Source organism: Phyllostomus hastatus, unplaced genomic scaffold (assembly GCF_019186645.2).
Source record: "Phyllostomus hastatus isolate PE091 unplaced genomic scaffold, TTU_PhHast_1.1 phas_scaffold_11, whole genome shotgun sequence".
NCBI classification, from domain to species: Eukaryota; Metazoa; Chordata; class Mammalia; order Chiroptera; family Phyllostomidae; genus Phyllostomus; species Phyllostomus hastatus.
The window spans coordinates 1,964,448-1,978,233 of NW_025334005.1; the positions used below are offsets into that span (position 1 = coordinate 1,964,448).

The 13,786-nt window shown below is 65.6% G+C and overlaps 3 protein-coding genes across 3 annotated transcripts; 2 read left to right on the forward strand and 1 right to left on the reverse strand.

Annotated features, from left to right (window-relative positions):
* The first annotated feature begins 371 nt into the window (after window positions 1-371).
* On the forward strand, window positions 372-2,449 carry NUDT8 (nudix hydrolase 8). The gene is made up of 4 exons (XM_045855048.1): window positions 372-645; window positions 1,267-1,399; window positions 1,973-2,050; window positions 2,140-2,449. Exons 1-4 carry the CDS (start codon window positions 452-454, stop codon window positions 2,368-2,370), a joined length of 636 nt encoding a protein of 211 aa, XP_045711004.1. The 5' UTR covers window positions 372-451; the 3' UTR covers window positions 2,371-2,449.
* Window positions 2,450-4,063: 1,614 nt separating this feature from the next.
* On the forward strand, window positions 4,064-8,228 carry LOC123829377 (double C2-like domain-containing protein gamma). The gene is made up of 11 exons (XM_045855028.1): window positions 4,064-4,240; window positions 4,340-4,724; window positions 4,886-4,965; window positions 5,034-5,105; window positions 5,327-5,436; window positions 5,517-5,652; window positions 5,784-5,834; window positions 7,216-7,379; window positions 7,487-7,568; window positions 7,728-7,824; window positions 7,902-8,228. Exons 2-11 carry the CDS (start codon window positions 4,475-4,477, stop codon window positions 8,030-8,032), a joined length of 1,173 nt encoding a protein of 390 aa, XP_045710984.1. The 5' UTR covers window positions 4,064-4,240; window positions 4,340-4,474; the 3' UTR covers window positions 8,033-8,228.
* A 327-nt stretch (window positions 8,229-8,555) lies between these two features.
* Window positions 8,556-13,786, reverse strand: NDUFV1 (NADH:ubiquinone oxidoreductase core subunit V1). The gene is made up of 10 exons (XM_045855025.1): window positions 13,629-13,786; window positions 12,526-12,608; window positions 12,282-12,452; window positions 11,410-11,593; window positions 10,385-10,574; window positions 9,793-10,005; window positions 9,458-9,624; window positions 9,101-9,182; window positions 8,821-8,966; window positions 8,556-8,712 (listed from the first exon to the last, which is right to left on the reverse strand). Exons 1-10 carry the CDS (start codon window positions 13,698-13,700, stop codon window positions 8,626-8,628), a joined length of 1,395 nt encoding a protein of 464 aa, XP_045710981.1. The 5' UTR covers window positions 13,701-13,786; the 3' UTR covers window positions 8,556-8,625.

Sequence of the window (13,786 nt, forward strand, 5' to 3'; positions counted from 1 at the left end):
CCTGGGAGGTCCTTGGAGAAGAACGGACACACAACGGCGCCAGGGCGGGAGCCCAGCGGGGCCTCAACAGCGAGACACCCCGACCCGAGGACACACTATCGGCCCTAGCTTCCGCCTTGGCTCAGGCCCGCCCTTCGCGGGCTACCATTGGCATCTTTCCACGCCCCTTCCGGTCTCTCCGGTAGCTCGCTGCGAGGCCACGCCCTTAGGTCCCGCCCACTGCTTTCCCGACATAGGCCCCGCCCCTTCACCGCGATCCCGCCCACTTGTGCAGGCCCCTCCCCCTAGGGCGCAGCCGGGACGGCTTCCGAGCCCCAGAGATGGGACGGAGCGGGGCGTTTAGGCTGACTCCTCCCCCGGCCCCTACACGGTTCCAGGCCCCTTGAGCGCTTCCCCGCCCCTTTCCTAAGTCCGCCGGACGCCCTTAGGTCGCGGCAGTGCCGGGCCGGACATGCTGCCTGACTGCCTGTCCGCGGAGGGCGAGCAGCGCTGTCGGCAGCTGCTGACCAAAGCCACGGCCCGGCTCCGCGCGCGGCCCGCGGCGGCCGCAGTGCTCGTGCCGCTGTGCTCCGTGCGCGGGGTCCCGGCGCTGCTCTACACGTTGCGGTCCAGCCGCTTGGTCGGGAGGCACAAGGGGGAAGTCAGGTACACCGCCGGGAAAGTCCTCTTCCTTCTAGAAGGAGGCTGCCGAACCCCGGAGACCGCTGGGACCGTGGGCAAGGCACTTAACCTCTCAGAGCCTCGGTTTCCGCCTCCGTAGAATGGGTCTGCAGGCCAAGGCGGGAGCAGCGACCTGCATTCCTCTTCCCGGAGCCTGGGAGGGCTCCCTGGAAGTGCGTCCTCGGGCCGGCGACGCCTCTCTCTGAGCTGTGCCCCCCCCTCTAAAAAGGCATGACCCCGGGCCCTCTCGACCACTATGGGGAGATTCGGGTCCCAGAGCCTTGGATGCGCTCTGGGTGAGGCTTCCCGGCTTCCCGCTCTGGCCCCGCCCTCAGTGGGAATTGGGGACACCCTATTGGGGTCAATGTCAGTGCCACTGGGACCACCATAGACAGAATTTGCGTCCCTGAGTTCCAGAGCCTCTCTCCTTTACCCCCTTGCTCAGGGAGGTAGACTGAGAGCCTGGAGAGGCCTCTCCGCCTGCCAGAGGACTCACTCAGACTAGGGGCAGCAGCTTAGATGGGTGCTGGCCCTCTGCCACAGCTGCCACCCCCACCCCGCCATGGTCCCAACAGCCCAAGGACCAGGACGCCTATGCCCGTTTAGTTTCCCAGGCGGCAAGTGTGACCCCACCGACCAGGATGTGGTGCACACGGCCCTGAGGGAGACCCACGAGGAGGTGGGCCTGGCTGTGCCTGAGGACCATGTGTGGGGCATCCTGCACCCCGTGTATGACCAGGTGAGTCCACCGGGCCCTGAGGCCACAGCCAGCCCGGACCGCATTCACCTGCTCTGCCCGCCCTGCGCTAGGAGCTGGGACCCCAGGGGCAAAGAGCATGGTCTCAGATGTTAGCAGGTGTAGAACGCAGCGGAGCACCGGACACTGACCTGGTGGCCGTCTTCTGTCCCCACACAACCTGTCTGGGAGGGGCCAGTGGTATTTCTATGCTCTTTTCAGGGGGGATACTGAGACTCAGGCCCTGGGTTGGGGGTGGCTCTGGAGTGAGCCGGATCTGCTCAGTTTGGTGGATGAGGGGCGGCCTCACAGGTGGGAAGGAACTGAATGACAAGTGGCAGATTTCCGGGTAGGAAAAGTAAGGCAAGGTGGTTCCGAGTGGAGGGGGCATCTGCAAAGGCCCAGAGGCTGGAGTGGAGAACCGGAGTCAGCATGGCTGGAGGGTGCCTCAGGGCAGGGTCCGCGTGGACATGGCCTTGGATGGCAAGGGTGGGGCCTTCCTCTCAGCCTCTCCTCCCCAGTCCTGCAGCCCTGCCAAGACCACGCCTCCCCTGACCGCCTGCCTTGCTGCCCTAGGCAAAGAACACCGTGGTGCCTGTGCTTGCCGGCGTGGGCCCCGTGGATCTCCAGAGCCTCAAGCCCAACCCTGACGAGGTGAGTCAGGGCAGGGATCCTGGGGGACTGGGTTGCCCCGAGGCAGCAGCCAGTGCTCTGCTCACCCTCTCGCTGCCTCGTGCTCATAGGTGGATGAGGTGTTTGCACTGCCCCTGGCCCACCTGCTGCAGGTGCAGAACCAAGGCTATACCCACTTCTGCCGGGGTGACCACTTCGGCTACACAATGCCTGTCTTCCTCCACGGGCCACACCGTGTCTGGGGGATAACGGCAGTCATCACCGAGTTCACCCTGCAGCTGCTGGCACCTGGTGCCTACCAGCCCCGCCTACATTTCCCCGGATTCCAGCTCAAGGACTGAAGATGGGGCCCTGAGCAGCCCCTGCCGCCCCGCTGTGGGGCCAGCTCCACTCCAGGGCTGAATAAAGAGCTTTACCAATTTTGTGGCACCAGCGTCTGCTGCACGAGCACCTTGCCTGACCTTGGGTGGACCCCACGGGACAGCTGGTGTCCTGGCTGGGGCGCCTCTGCCCAAGCACACTGCCACCCACAGCAGTTGGCGCTTACTGTGCACCAGGTACCGGGCATCATTTGTCTCGCTGTGCCCTGGCCGCCGCCCTGTGAGCGGGGGCCAGCACTGTCCCTGGCAGGTGAGACTGGGGCTCAGGGAGGATAGACACCTTGCCCAAGGCCGCTCCACGCTGGGATTCGAACCAGGCCCTCTCTGACTAGAGCCCAGGCTCTGAGCGACTGCACCGTTCCCTCCTCCACATGCCGGGATGCAGGAATCCACGGGGGAGCCCTGCACACTGCTCCTGAGCGCCTGCCGTGCGCCAGCTGCTGTGCGGGCAGTTGCCGCCCTGGCCCCTGGGACGTTGGGGATTCAGTCTGTCGGAGACCTTAGACCAGGTCACACAGATAATCATGTGAGTGCACATTAATCAGTCACATATAAGTATTAGTGGAATTATATAGACCAAGGTGCTGTGCAAGAGTTGCGGAGGTGGATGATTGGACCTTGATGTGTGGACTAGGCAGCACCAGCCAGGACAAGCAATAGAAAACTCCGCCCACCAGCTGACTTTGCCCAAAGACGAAAGGTGATCATGAACTCCAGAGGTATACTAGCTTCAAGCATGGCTAGATCCAGGGGCTCCCTTTCTCTGGCCGTGCTTCCCACTGTGTCGGCCTCACTCCCAGGAGCAGCCTGCACTCCACAGGGAGGAGAGATGAGGTGGGGGCCACAGCTCTGGGAGGGCACCGCCGTGCCATCAACGGGAAGCAGAGCTCTGTCTCGGCCAGCCTAGCCCAGAACTGCTCTGCACTGGCCCGCCTCGGCTCACGGGCCTCCCCTCAGCCTGTCATGTGGCCTGCTGGATTTGGAAGCCATGGGTCGGCAGGTGTGGTGCAAGAGCCTGGGGAGGAGGGCCAACCTCCCAGACCGAGGGTTGGGGAGGGGGTGGCCTCCGAAGGACCACTGGGAAGAGGGCAGGCCGAGCAGGAAAGAGCCAGCTAAGGTCCCCTGCAGAGGGTGACTTTGAGACCTCAGGCGAGCAGGAGGAAGCCAGGTCAAAGGGCAGGGCAGAAGGAGCAGGACGTGCACAAAGCTCGGGTGTTGGAGGAAGCCACGAAGAGTGATGCGGAGACGAGGGGGCCCTGCGAGTGGCTGAGGCCACATGCCTCGGGGACGGGCTGGGGTTTTAGTCCGAGTCTGGAAACGGGGCGAGAGGTGGTGACGGGACCTGATCCACGTTCTGAAGGCTTGAACTGCAAGGGGACCAGACTGCAGATGCCCTCTTCCCGAGGGGGCCCCTCCTGCCCCGGCAGCCCCCCTCCGCACCCCCCAGAGTGCTCCCCACCCTCCCACCTCCCCACACACCTCCCCTCTCGGCCGCCTCTTCGTCCCCACACACCCCTCGGCTGCCCCTCACACCCCTTGTGTCACCACAGGGCACCCCGCCTCCTCACCTCGGAACAGGTCCCATGACGGTGGTAAAAATAACCAGCGGCATGAGAACGGGGGCGGGGGGGGGATGGAGGGAGGCTGAGGCGCCCGCTCCCACACTGAGCAAGGGACCCTTGGTGTTGAGAAGGTGGGCGCTGAGCTCCGCCCCTCCCCCTCCCCAATGGGGGTACTGGGGGGCCCCCGGGCCACAGACATGAGTTACCTCGGCCAGGCACACGCCCAGCGCCAGCAGTGAACCAGGCTGCGCGGAGGAGTCCTCAGAGAGGTGAGTAGCCCGGCTGGCACTGCCAGCACGCAGGGTGCCCCACCAGGCTGGAGCCCCCCACTTCTTTCCCACCTGCCCAACCCTGCCTTCTGTCCTCAGGTCCCGGCTGCCACCCAGGACCCCCCTCAGCACCCTCAGTGATGCCTCTTCACCGTGTCTGGTTGGCCCAGTGTGGGTCCCTCCTATGCAACCCAAGGGGGCTCGTCTGAGCCCCCGCCCCATGTCTGAGCCGCCATGGCGGGCGCTGCGGCAGTGAGCGGGAGGCGGCCACAGCGGGTGAGCATGCAGGAGCACATGGCCATCGACGTGAACCCGGGACCCATCCGGCCCATCCGCCTCATCTCGGACTACTTCCCGCACTTCTGCCCCTTCGCTGAGCCCGCCCTGCGCACCCCAGACCCGCACCCTGCGGTGGCCCCTGCCCTCCGCTCTGCACCCCAGCTGCAGCCCAACCCAGAGCCAGAGGGAGACTCGGACGACAGCAGTGAGTGGGGCGGGGGATGCGGGGCACCCTGGGCCGGGCCCAGCCAGGGCGGGGGCTGAGGCATCCCAGTCTGTCTGACCCGTCTGGGGCAGGGCAGGAGGCGTGGGGCCCAGGAGAGGGTGTTCAGGTAGGCGCTGACCTTGCGTGCTGCCTGCCCCCAGCTGCCCTGGGCACCCTGGAGTTCACACTTCTCTTTGATGCGGACAACAGCGCCCTGCACTGCACGGCTCACCGCGCCAAGGTAAGGGCGGGGCCGGGGTCCCTGGGCCTGGGCCACAGGCCTGCCCCACATCCATCGTCTCTTCCCAGGGCCTCAGGCCACCAGCCTCAGGGTCCGTGGACACCTATGTCAAAGCCAATCTGCTGCCGGGGGCCAGCAAGGTGAGAGCGAGCCCCAGACCTCTACTGCACCCCTCGCCCACACGCCCAGGCGGCAGCCCCCCCGCCCCCACCTATCCACCCTGATCCTTCCCCGCAAGGCCTGGGCTTTGGGCCCGGAGCTCCTCATCGCTGGACGCACAGCTGAGGAGTCTATCGGGGAGGCGGGGTGGGGGGGGCCCTGCACCCTGAGGAGACCCCGACCCGCCCTGCCTGGCCCCCAGGCCAGCCAGCTGCGGACGCGCACGGTCCGGGGCTCCAGGGGGCCTGTCTGGGAAGAGACGCTCACCTATCACGGCTTCACCCGCCAGGACGCGGAGCGCAAGACCCTGCGGTGAGGACCGGACCCGGGCCACGAGGGAGCGGGGCGGGGGCGGGGCCTTCCCCGTCCGGGTCTGACCTGGGGGGCCCCAGGCTGTGTGTGTGTGAGGACCCGTGGCTGCGGCGCCGCCGGCGAGCGCCTCCCCTGGGGGAGCTGCGGGTGCCCCTGAGGAGGCTGCTGCCCAACCGAGCCAGGAGCTTCGACGTGTGTCTGGAGAAGCGGAGGCTGGTGAGTGGGGGAGGTACCCGAGGGGGGCTTCCGGGGCCGGCTGCCTGGTGACGGCGGAGCCGGAGAGCGGAGGGCAGGGAGGGGACCGGGGCAGCGTCCAGCCACGGGGACCAGGCTCTCTGCTCTTTCAGACCAAGAGGCCCAAGAGCCTGGACACGTCCCGTGGCATGTCCCTGTATGAGGTACGTGGGACAGTGGACAGAGCGGGGGTGTGGCAGGGACAGGCCTGGGGGACCCAGGCTAGAGTGCGCCGGGCAGGGGCCGAGGTGGGCTTGGGGAGACTGCGGCCGTGTCTCTCACGCTGCGATGCTGGGAGCCCTGGGAGCAGGAGCAGCCAGGCCAGAGGAGGCCTGGGGCACTGGGGGACGGCAGAGCCCTTGGGGGTCAGCGGCTGAAATTGATGGGCTCTGTCTGTGGCCAGAGGAGCTGGGAAGGCGGGAGAAAACGGACAGGGTGGGGTTCACCGACTGCCAGGTTGACCCCTGGGACAGTGCGGGTGCCACTCCTGGGGCCCGTGGGCCCTCGTCAGGAGGCAGTGACGGTGAGTGCAGGGGACCGCCAGAGGCCAAAGACAGGCCAGAACCTCTTCCGCAGGGCGGGGGCGGGGGACTGCAAGGTTGAGGCAGGCCAGTCCCCTCCCCCTCAGGTTGAGGAGCCAGGTGCTGCTGACCTGCCACCTAGTGGAGCCACAAGTTACTGCGGCTGCCGACTCCGCAAGGCCAGGGAAGTCCCACGGTGGTGAGGAGGCAGCCAGGGCCACCCGCATCCTGTCCCAGACCCTACGCTCTGCGGTGCCTGGAGCACGGCGGTGCTCACGGGAACACTCCCACACTGAGAACGGAGTGTTAGCACGGTGGTTTGGCTCTCTGCCCCCTATGTTAAGTGTGGGAGAAACCTGTTCTCCGTCCCAGCCTCCCTCCCTGAGCACTCCTGGGCTCACCCCGGGCCTGCCAGCGTCTGGTCCCCAGCATGGTTGGAGGTGAAGAGGGCAGGGTTTTTATTTATTTATTTTAGATTTGTTTTTCGAGGGGAAGAGAGGGCAACATCAACCTGTGCTTGCCTCTCACACGCCCCCCTACTGGGGGCCTGGCTGGGAATCGAACCGGCAACCCCTCGGTTTGCAGGAGGACGCTGAACCCAGCAAACCACCCCCGTCGGGGCGAGGGCGGGCTTTGTGGCTGGAAAGACCTGCACGCCCTCTCAGGGCGGCTTCCGTGACACGGGGCTCACCTTGCCGGGGGGGAGGGGGGGGTGGCGGTGAGCGCTTAGCGGGAGGCCACGGGGGAAGCTCCTGGCATGGCGCGCGGTGAATGCACAGAACTGGCCGGTCACATGGTCTGAGTGAGCCCCTCCCCTCTCAGACCCTCTCAGACCCTCTCGGGGCCGCCAGGTGACGTTCCCTGCCGAGCCGCCGCTGGTCAGTGACAGTTTCTGGAGACTGGCCATGGGGTTAGACCGCTGGCCCCCGATTCCTCTGCAGCCAGTCCGAGTTCTCCGGTCTTGGCTGACGCTGGTGGGCAGGTGGGCTCTGGGCCCCATGGGGCTGACCCCGGCCACCTGCAGGAGGCGGCGGAGGCCGCCGCAGCGGCGGCTGGGGAGGAGCGAGGGCGCATCCTGCTGTCGCTGTGCTACAGCTCTCAGAGGGGCGGCCTGCTGGTAGGGGTGCTGCGCTGCGCCCACCTCGCCCCCATGGACGCCAATGGCTACTCGGACCCCTTCGTCCGCCTGTGAGTGTGAGACGGGGTGGACAGGTGGGCGCGGGCGTCTCCCGGAGCCCCTCTGGGGCTCACCTCTCCAGAGCGCCACCTAACCCGGCCCCACCCTCCCCAATTAGTTTCCTGTATCCTAACGTGGGAAAGAAATCTAAGTATAAGACCAGCGTGCGGAAGAAGACCCTGAACCCCGAGTTCAATGAGGTAGGCCAGGGCTGGGCCCAGGCACTTCTGGCTGCTGGGGGGTGGGGGGGTGGCAGCACCCTGCCTGGGTCAGAAAACGCAGGGCCCAGCTGGCCCGAGCCCTTCACCAGCCCAAGCCGGTTTCAGAAGCTGCGAAGGGCCCCTGTCCCGCCCCCGCAGGAGTTCCTCTACGAAGGCCCGAGGCAGGAGCTGGCCCAGAAGACACTGCTGGTGTCCGTGTGGGACTACGACCTGGGCACAGCGGACGACTTCATCGGTGAGTGGGGCAGCAGGGGCGCCAGGGGGCCGTCCAGTGGGCGCCCACACAGCTCCTGACCCCCGCTGCCAACCCAGGTGGGGTGCAGCTGAGCGGCCGGGCCAGCGGGGAGTGCCAGCGGCACTGGAGGGAGTGTCTGGGCCGCAGTGACCGCCGGCTGGAGCTGTGGCACCCGCTGGACGGGGCGCCCCTCCAGCTTAGCGACTAGCGGGGGCCCCTGGCCTGGCCCTGCTCACCGCTCCCCCACCTCCCCAACTGGCCGGATGTCTCCCCGGAGTCGGGTGGACCTGGGGCAGCCTCACTCGCCACGCCCAGCACCAGTCACGTCGTTTCCCGTCCTCTCCCCGTTCACCGTCGTCCCCACCAGACAAGGCAGCGCGAATAAACCTCTCCTCCGCACCGGACTTGGCGAGGCCTGTTCCTTCCCCGCCCGGCGCCTCACAGGGCACACCGCGACCCTGTTCTCCTCGCCCGCACCCCCAGCACCCCCAGGCTCTGACCCCAAGCCACACCTTCCCCTCCTCCCCACCCCTGCTTCATGCACTGAGGGCTGGGAGTTCAGGGTGGTCTCAGCCAGAGTCACGGACCCACAGGAGGCCAGGGTCTGGGTTCACATGACCTTGCGCTGACCTAGCCTCTCCTGCCTCCCCCACCCGGGAAACAAGGCTCCGAGCGTAACGGGCCTCGGGTGGCAGGGTGGAGAGCGAGGCCACAGAGGAGCCACAACGGGACAGTGGGCAGCACTGGCTTTATTGTCCAAACGTCTTCCGGGCAGAGAGAGGCCAGCCCAGGGCAGCAGGCTCAGGAGGCGGCTTGCCGGGCTTGGTGCTGCTGGGCGAAGCGCTGCATCCGGTCCTCGAGCTCCGGCCGGAAGTGGCGGATGAGGCCCTGGAAAGGGGTGAGGGCACTGTGTGAGCTGGGTTCTAGAAACCCTCCGCCGCCCTGGGTTTCCGGCAACCCGCCCCCACCCCAGAGCCACAGCGGGGCAGCGAGCACCTGCACGGGCCAGGCGGCCCCGTCGCCCAGGGCGCAGATGGTGTGGCCCTCTATCTGCTTGCTGATCTCCCACAGGGAGTCGATCTCGGCCGGCCGGGCGTCCCCCCGCACAAAGCGGGCCATCACCTTGTTCATCCAGTCCACACCTGCAGCCACAGCAGCGAGGAACTAAGAGAGGCCCCGGCAGGCTGCGGGGCAGGGTCTGTTTATTCGGGGTCCAGCGCCCACCCCGGGGCAGGCCGAGCCACAGAGAAGGCCCCCGCCCCGCCCAGGCGCTCACCCTCGCGGCAGGGCGTGCACTGGCCGCAGCTCTCGTGCTTGTAGAACTCGATGAGGCGGGCGATGGCTTTCACAATGTCTGTCTGGAGCGACAAGGGACAGTGAGCAGCGTCCGAGGCTGGAGCCCCAGCCCCTAGAAGCAGCCCCTTCCGGTTCCAAAAGCATTCTGGCGGCTACCCCGCCCTCCCCGGGGCGTCTTGCCCCAGAGCAGCCCCGCTCCCCTCCTCTCCCGCCTGGGGCTCAGGCGGTGGGGTCCGGGACCCAGGAGCCGGCAGGAGTCCTCAGAGAAGCCCAGGAGGGTGCCGAGCAGGCTGGCAAGGGTGGGGCCCGGATGGGGAGTGTGGGCCATCATCCCTACCGAGCGGTCCATGACAATCACCGCGGCCGTGCCCAGGCCGGTCTGCGCCTGCACCAGCGCGTCGAAGTCCATCAGCACGGTCTCACACACGGACTTGGGGATCAGTGGGGTGGACGAGCCACCGGGGATGACAGCAAGGAGGTTGTCCCAGCCACCCGTGACACCCCCTAGGGTCACAGTTCCCAAAAGGATGGACGGTCAGGTCCTGCGCCGGCACAGCTGCCTAGTCCCGAGCGCAGGACCTGTCCACCCCTCCCCCCTCTCCCCAGCCTGACACACTTCCAGCCCCAAGCCCCGCCCCCACCCCACCGCCCCGCCCCGGCCCCAGGCCTCACCCGCGTGCTTCTCGATCAGCTCCTTCAGCGGCACGGACATCTCCTCCTCCACCGTGCACGGGTGGTTGACGTGGCCAGAGATGTTGAACAGTTTAGTGCCCGAGTTGCGCTCTCGGCCGAAGCCGGCAAACCAGGCACCCCCACGGCGGCAGATGGTGGGGGACACGGCCACTGTCTCCACGTTGGCCACCGTCGTGGGGCAGCCAAACACTCCTGTGGGGAAATGGGACGGGAGACTGCTGGCTACCAGGGACAGGTTTCCAGGCAGCGGGTCTGTCCCAGGGTCCTGCTCCCGTGGCGGAGTGCTGCCCACCCCACCATCGCTGTCCTTCCCACTGGAGCCCCGCTCCGCCAGGCCCTGCACCACCGGCTCCCTGCTCCCGGAGGGCTGGAGGGGACTGGGTCTCTCGCATGGGGGATGAGGCAGGTGGCACCGGCGGAGCCTCCATACTGTTACCGCCCTACTCTCTGGGTCTGGCCCCCGGGGCAGAGGGGACTCCAAAATCCCCTAAGAAAGACCAGCGGGGACTTGAAGTCAGGCTCCAGACAGCACAGGGCCCAGGATGAGGCCCAGGGCTGGGCCGGGTCTCACCCACGTCTGCGGGGAAGGGCGGCTTCAGGCGGGGCTTGCCCTGCTTGCCCTCGATGGACTCGATGAGCGCCGTCTCCTCCCCGCAGATGTAGGCCCCGGCCCCGCGCACCACGAACACGTCGAAATCATAGCCGGAGCCGCAAGCGTTCTTGCCGATCAGACCAGCCTCGTAGGCCTCTCGGATGGCCACCTGTGGGACGGGTGCAAGGGCGCTGTCCCCAAGAGCCTGGCAATGCTGTGTGTGTGGGGGGTGGGGGTGGGGGATAAGCCCTGGGAGCCCACCACCAAATCCAGGGCAAGAGCCCCCTCTGGACACGAGTGGAGGGTGCTCTGGGAGGGGCACGGATGCCCACTGTGTGCGTGCTATCATAACGGCGACACTTACAAATTCTCCAACTATCGAGTTTTAAAGACAGACTTTAGGATAATGAAAATTCAGCACACAGTTTCTCTAGGTAGTGGATCTGTGGGAGGTTTTTCTATTTTGTGGGTGTGGTTTCCTATTTTCATCCTAGGTGCTGCATCTGCAGCAGAGGGGAAGACCCTGGAGGTGTATTTAAAAATACGTAATAACTCTTGTACGTGATGCTAGTGTGTGCCAGGCACCGCTCCAGGCGCCATTCCCGTGTCCCTGGTCATTGTGTAGGAGCCGAACAGAAAGGTGTGACTGGGCCCCGGACCAGCCACCACAGACATCACCAAGCTAAGATGGACTGAAATGACCCCGTGACCCTTCTGCAGGAAACATGGCCTCATATGAGTTCCCCAGCCCACCCCCACGCACCCTGGGAGTCACGGAGCCCGGAAGGCCTCCCAAATGGAGGCTCTGGGGCATCCTGGAAGGGCCCAGAGGAGAAGGCTGTGGGGGCCATGTCCCATTCACGACACACGCAGGGGTGACTGCCACTCTCCGGGTCTGACACACACGTCAGGCGCTAAACCCTGAGAACAGCCGAGCCAGGTAAGCGGGTGTGTGAGCGCACACAGAGTGAGCCGTCCTGCGTGGACGCCTGCCCCCGGCCCACCTGCAGGTTGGAGGCCTCGTTGTAGAACTCCCCGCGGATGTAGATGTAGGCCGCGCGGGCACCCATGGCCCGGCCCCCCACGAGGCAGCCTTCCACGAGCTTGTGGGGGTCGTGGCGCATGATCTCCCGGTCCTTGCAGGTGCCCGGCTCCCCCTCGTCTGCGTTCACCACCAGATACTTGGGCCTGTGGGGGCCAACGGGCCAGTCAGGCTGCGGGGACCCCGGGGACGGTCTCCCACCCCCACACTACCAAGGGAAGCCTCAACGATGTCCCCTCGGACAGCCTTCTCCCCCTGCCCGCCCACCATGTCCCCAGGGGCTCTGTCTGCTCACCACCAGTGATAGGGAGCTCACTGTCTAGTCCGCCTTTCAGTGGCTAGGGCCACCAGAAAGGTCTTTGTCCCTCCCACTCAGTGCAAATGTCTCTCCTTGTGCTTTCCCAAGAGCCCACATTGTGCTCCTGGCCGCCACAGAGGGCCTTCTGGACAGCTACCATCTGCTCGCTATGTGTGGACTAATGAGCAGGCCAACGTCTATACAAACGGCATCTCTTCAACCCCTACACAGCAGACACCCGCTTACAGAGAAGAACGCTGGGGTCCAGAAAGGCTGAGGGACGGCCCAAAGGCAGGTGAGTGGAAGGCAGGGCCAGGAACCGGCCAGTCGCGTCTGCCTGGGTCCGAAGCTGTGCTGGCTCCCCTGCCCCCCAAGTCCCCTCCGAGGAGCACCGGACAGAACCGTGTTCCGCCTACGTAAGCTCTGGCAACACTTTCCCACTGGGTTCCCTCCAGGAAACCGCCCAAAGCCCCGGGTAAGCCACAGCCACTCGCAAGGCTTCGCCTGCGACCCCAAACCTGCCTCCCCAAACGCACCTGCCATCCGAGGGCTTATTCATGAAGCTCCACTTGAGGCCGGTGGGGAAGCCGGCTCCCCCACGGCCCCGCAGGCCTGACGTCTTGATCTCGCCCAGGATCCAGTCAGGCCCCTTCAGCAGGATCTCCTTCGTCTTGTACCAGTCACCTCGGCTCTGGGCGCCTTTCAGCCTGCATCGAGCAGGGACGGCAGTGAAGGGGAGGCCCCGCCCTGCGACCCACCAGGCTAAGGGCACCGTCTCACCTCCAGTCGTGGCGGCCGTACAGGTTGGTGAAGATCCGGTCTTCATCCTTCAGCGAGCCAAAGGAGGTTTTCTTGGGAGCCGCCTGCAGACAAAGAGGGTCGGAAGGTCCAGCCAAGCTCTGGGGTCATGAGGAGCCAGGCCGGAAGCTTCGATTTCTTGGGTCCCCCTGATTAGAGGGGGCTGGGCTGGGGAGAGGGCAGGGGCCTAAGCCTTAGAACCCTTCGTAACTTCATAGCTACCACCACCACTTAGTAAGCACTTCCTGTTCAGCAGACAGTAAGCGAAGCATTTTACATCCAAAACCCCCATTCGTCCTCATAACCCTGGGATGGGAATGATTTGACAGGCTCAGAGCAAAATGAACTTATGTAAGGGCATACAGCCAAAAACAGCAAATGGAATTTGAGCTCAGGTCTATTTGCGGCCAAAGCCCACACCGGGACCACAGCACCACACTACCTCACTGAGCCCAGCGCGCTGGTGCGACCATGTCCTTCCTTCTCGGGCTGGCCTACCGGGCCCAAACTTGGTTATCTCGCTAACTCTGCTGGAGGCAAAATGCGTTTACTTATGGAAAAGAAATCCTTCATTAGGGCTGGATGATGGAGGGAGACCCACTTGGCATAAGGCTGATGAGGAGAGGTGGGGTCTGGAATTGCAGGGAACTCAGAGGTGCGTACGCCAGTTGAGGGCTAAGGGCAACCGGCTTCCACCCTCCCTAAACACCGCTGCAGGAGCAGCGCGCAGAACGGGGAACCGGGCAGTGCGCAGCCCTCTCCAAAACTGTTTTTCTGCATCTGCAAAATGGAGCAACGACACATTCACCCCCTACACGGCTGTGGCAAGGAAGGAATGAGACGCGGAAGCTTCACCACCTGCAAAACTCCCCTCTCCGGTAAGCCAGAAGCGCGGGTAGGGGGCACTCAGCCTTCTGTTGGGACCCATTCCCCTTCTACACCCATGCCGGAAGGGCAACCTTCCTGCCGGGATGGGGAGACGAGGATTCGCCAGGAGGCACTACAGCCCCAAGGGACAGCGCGCGCAGACACGGCAGCGAGACCCGCCCGCGAGCATCTCCGGCCGGAGCCAGGCCGGGCCTCACCGTGCCGCCGCTGAAACGCACGGACACCCGCGCAGGGAGCGACCCGCCCAGCAGCCGCCGTGCCGCCAGCATCGCGGGGGCCAGCTCAGTCACCTCCCGCTGTCACCTTCACGGCTCTGGAGGCCGAGGAACCGGCGCGACTAGGACGCTAGGCGGCG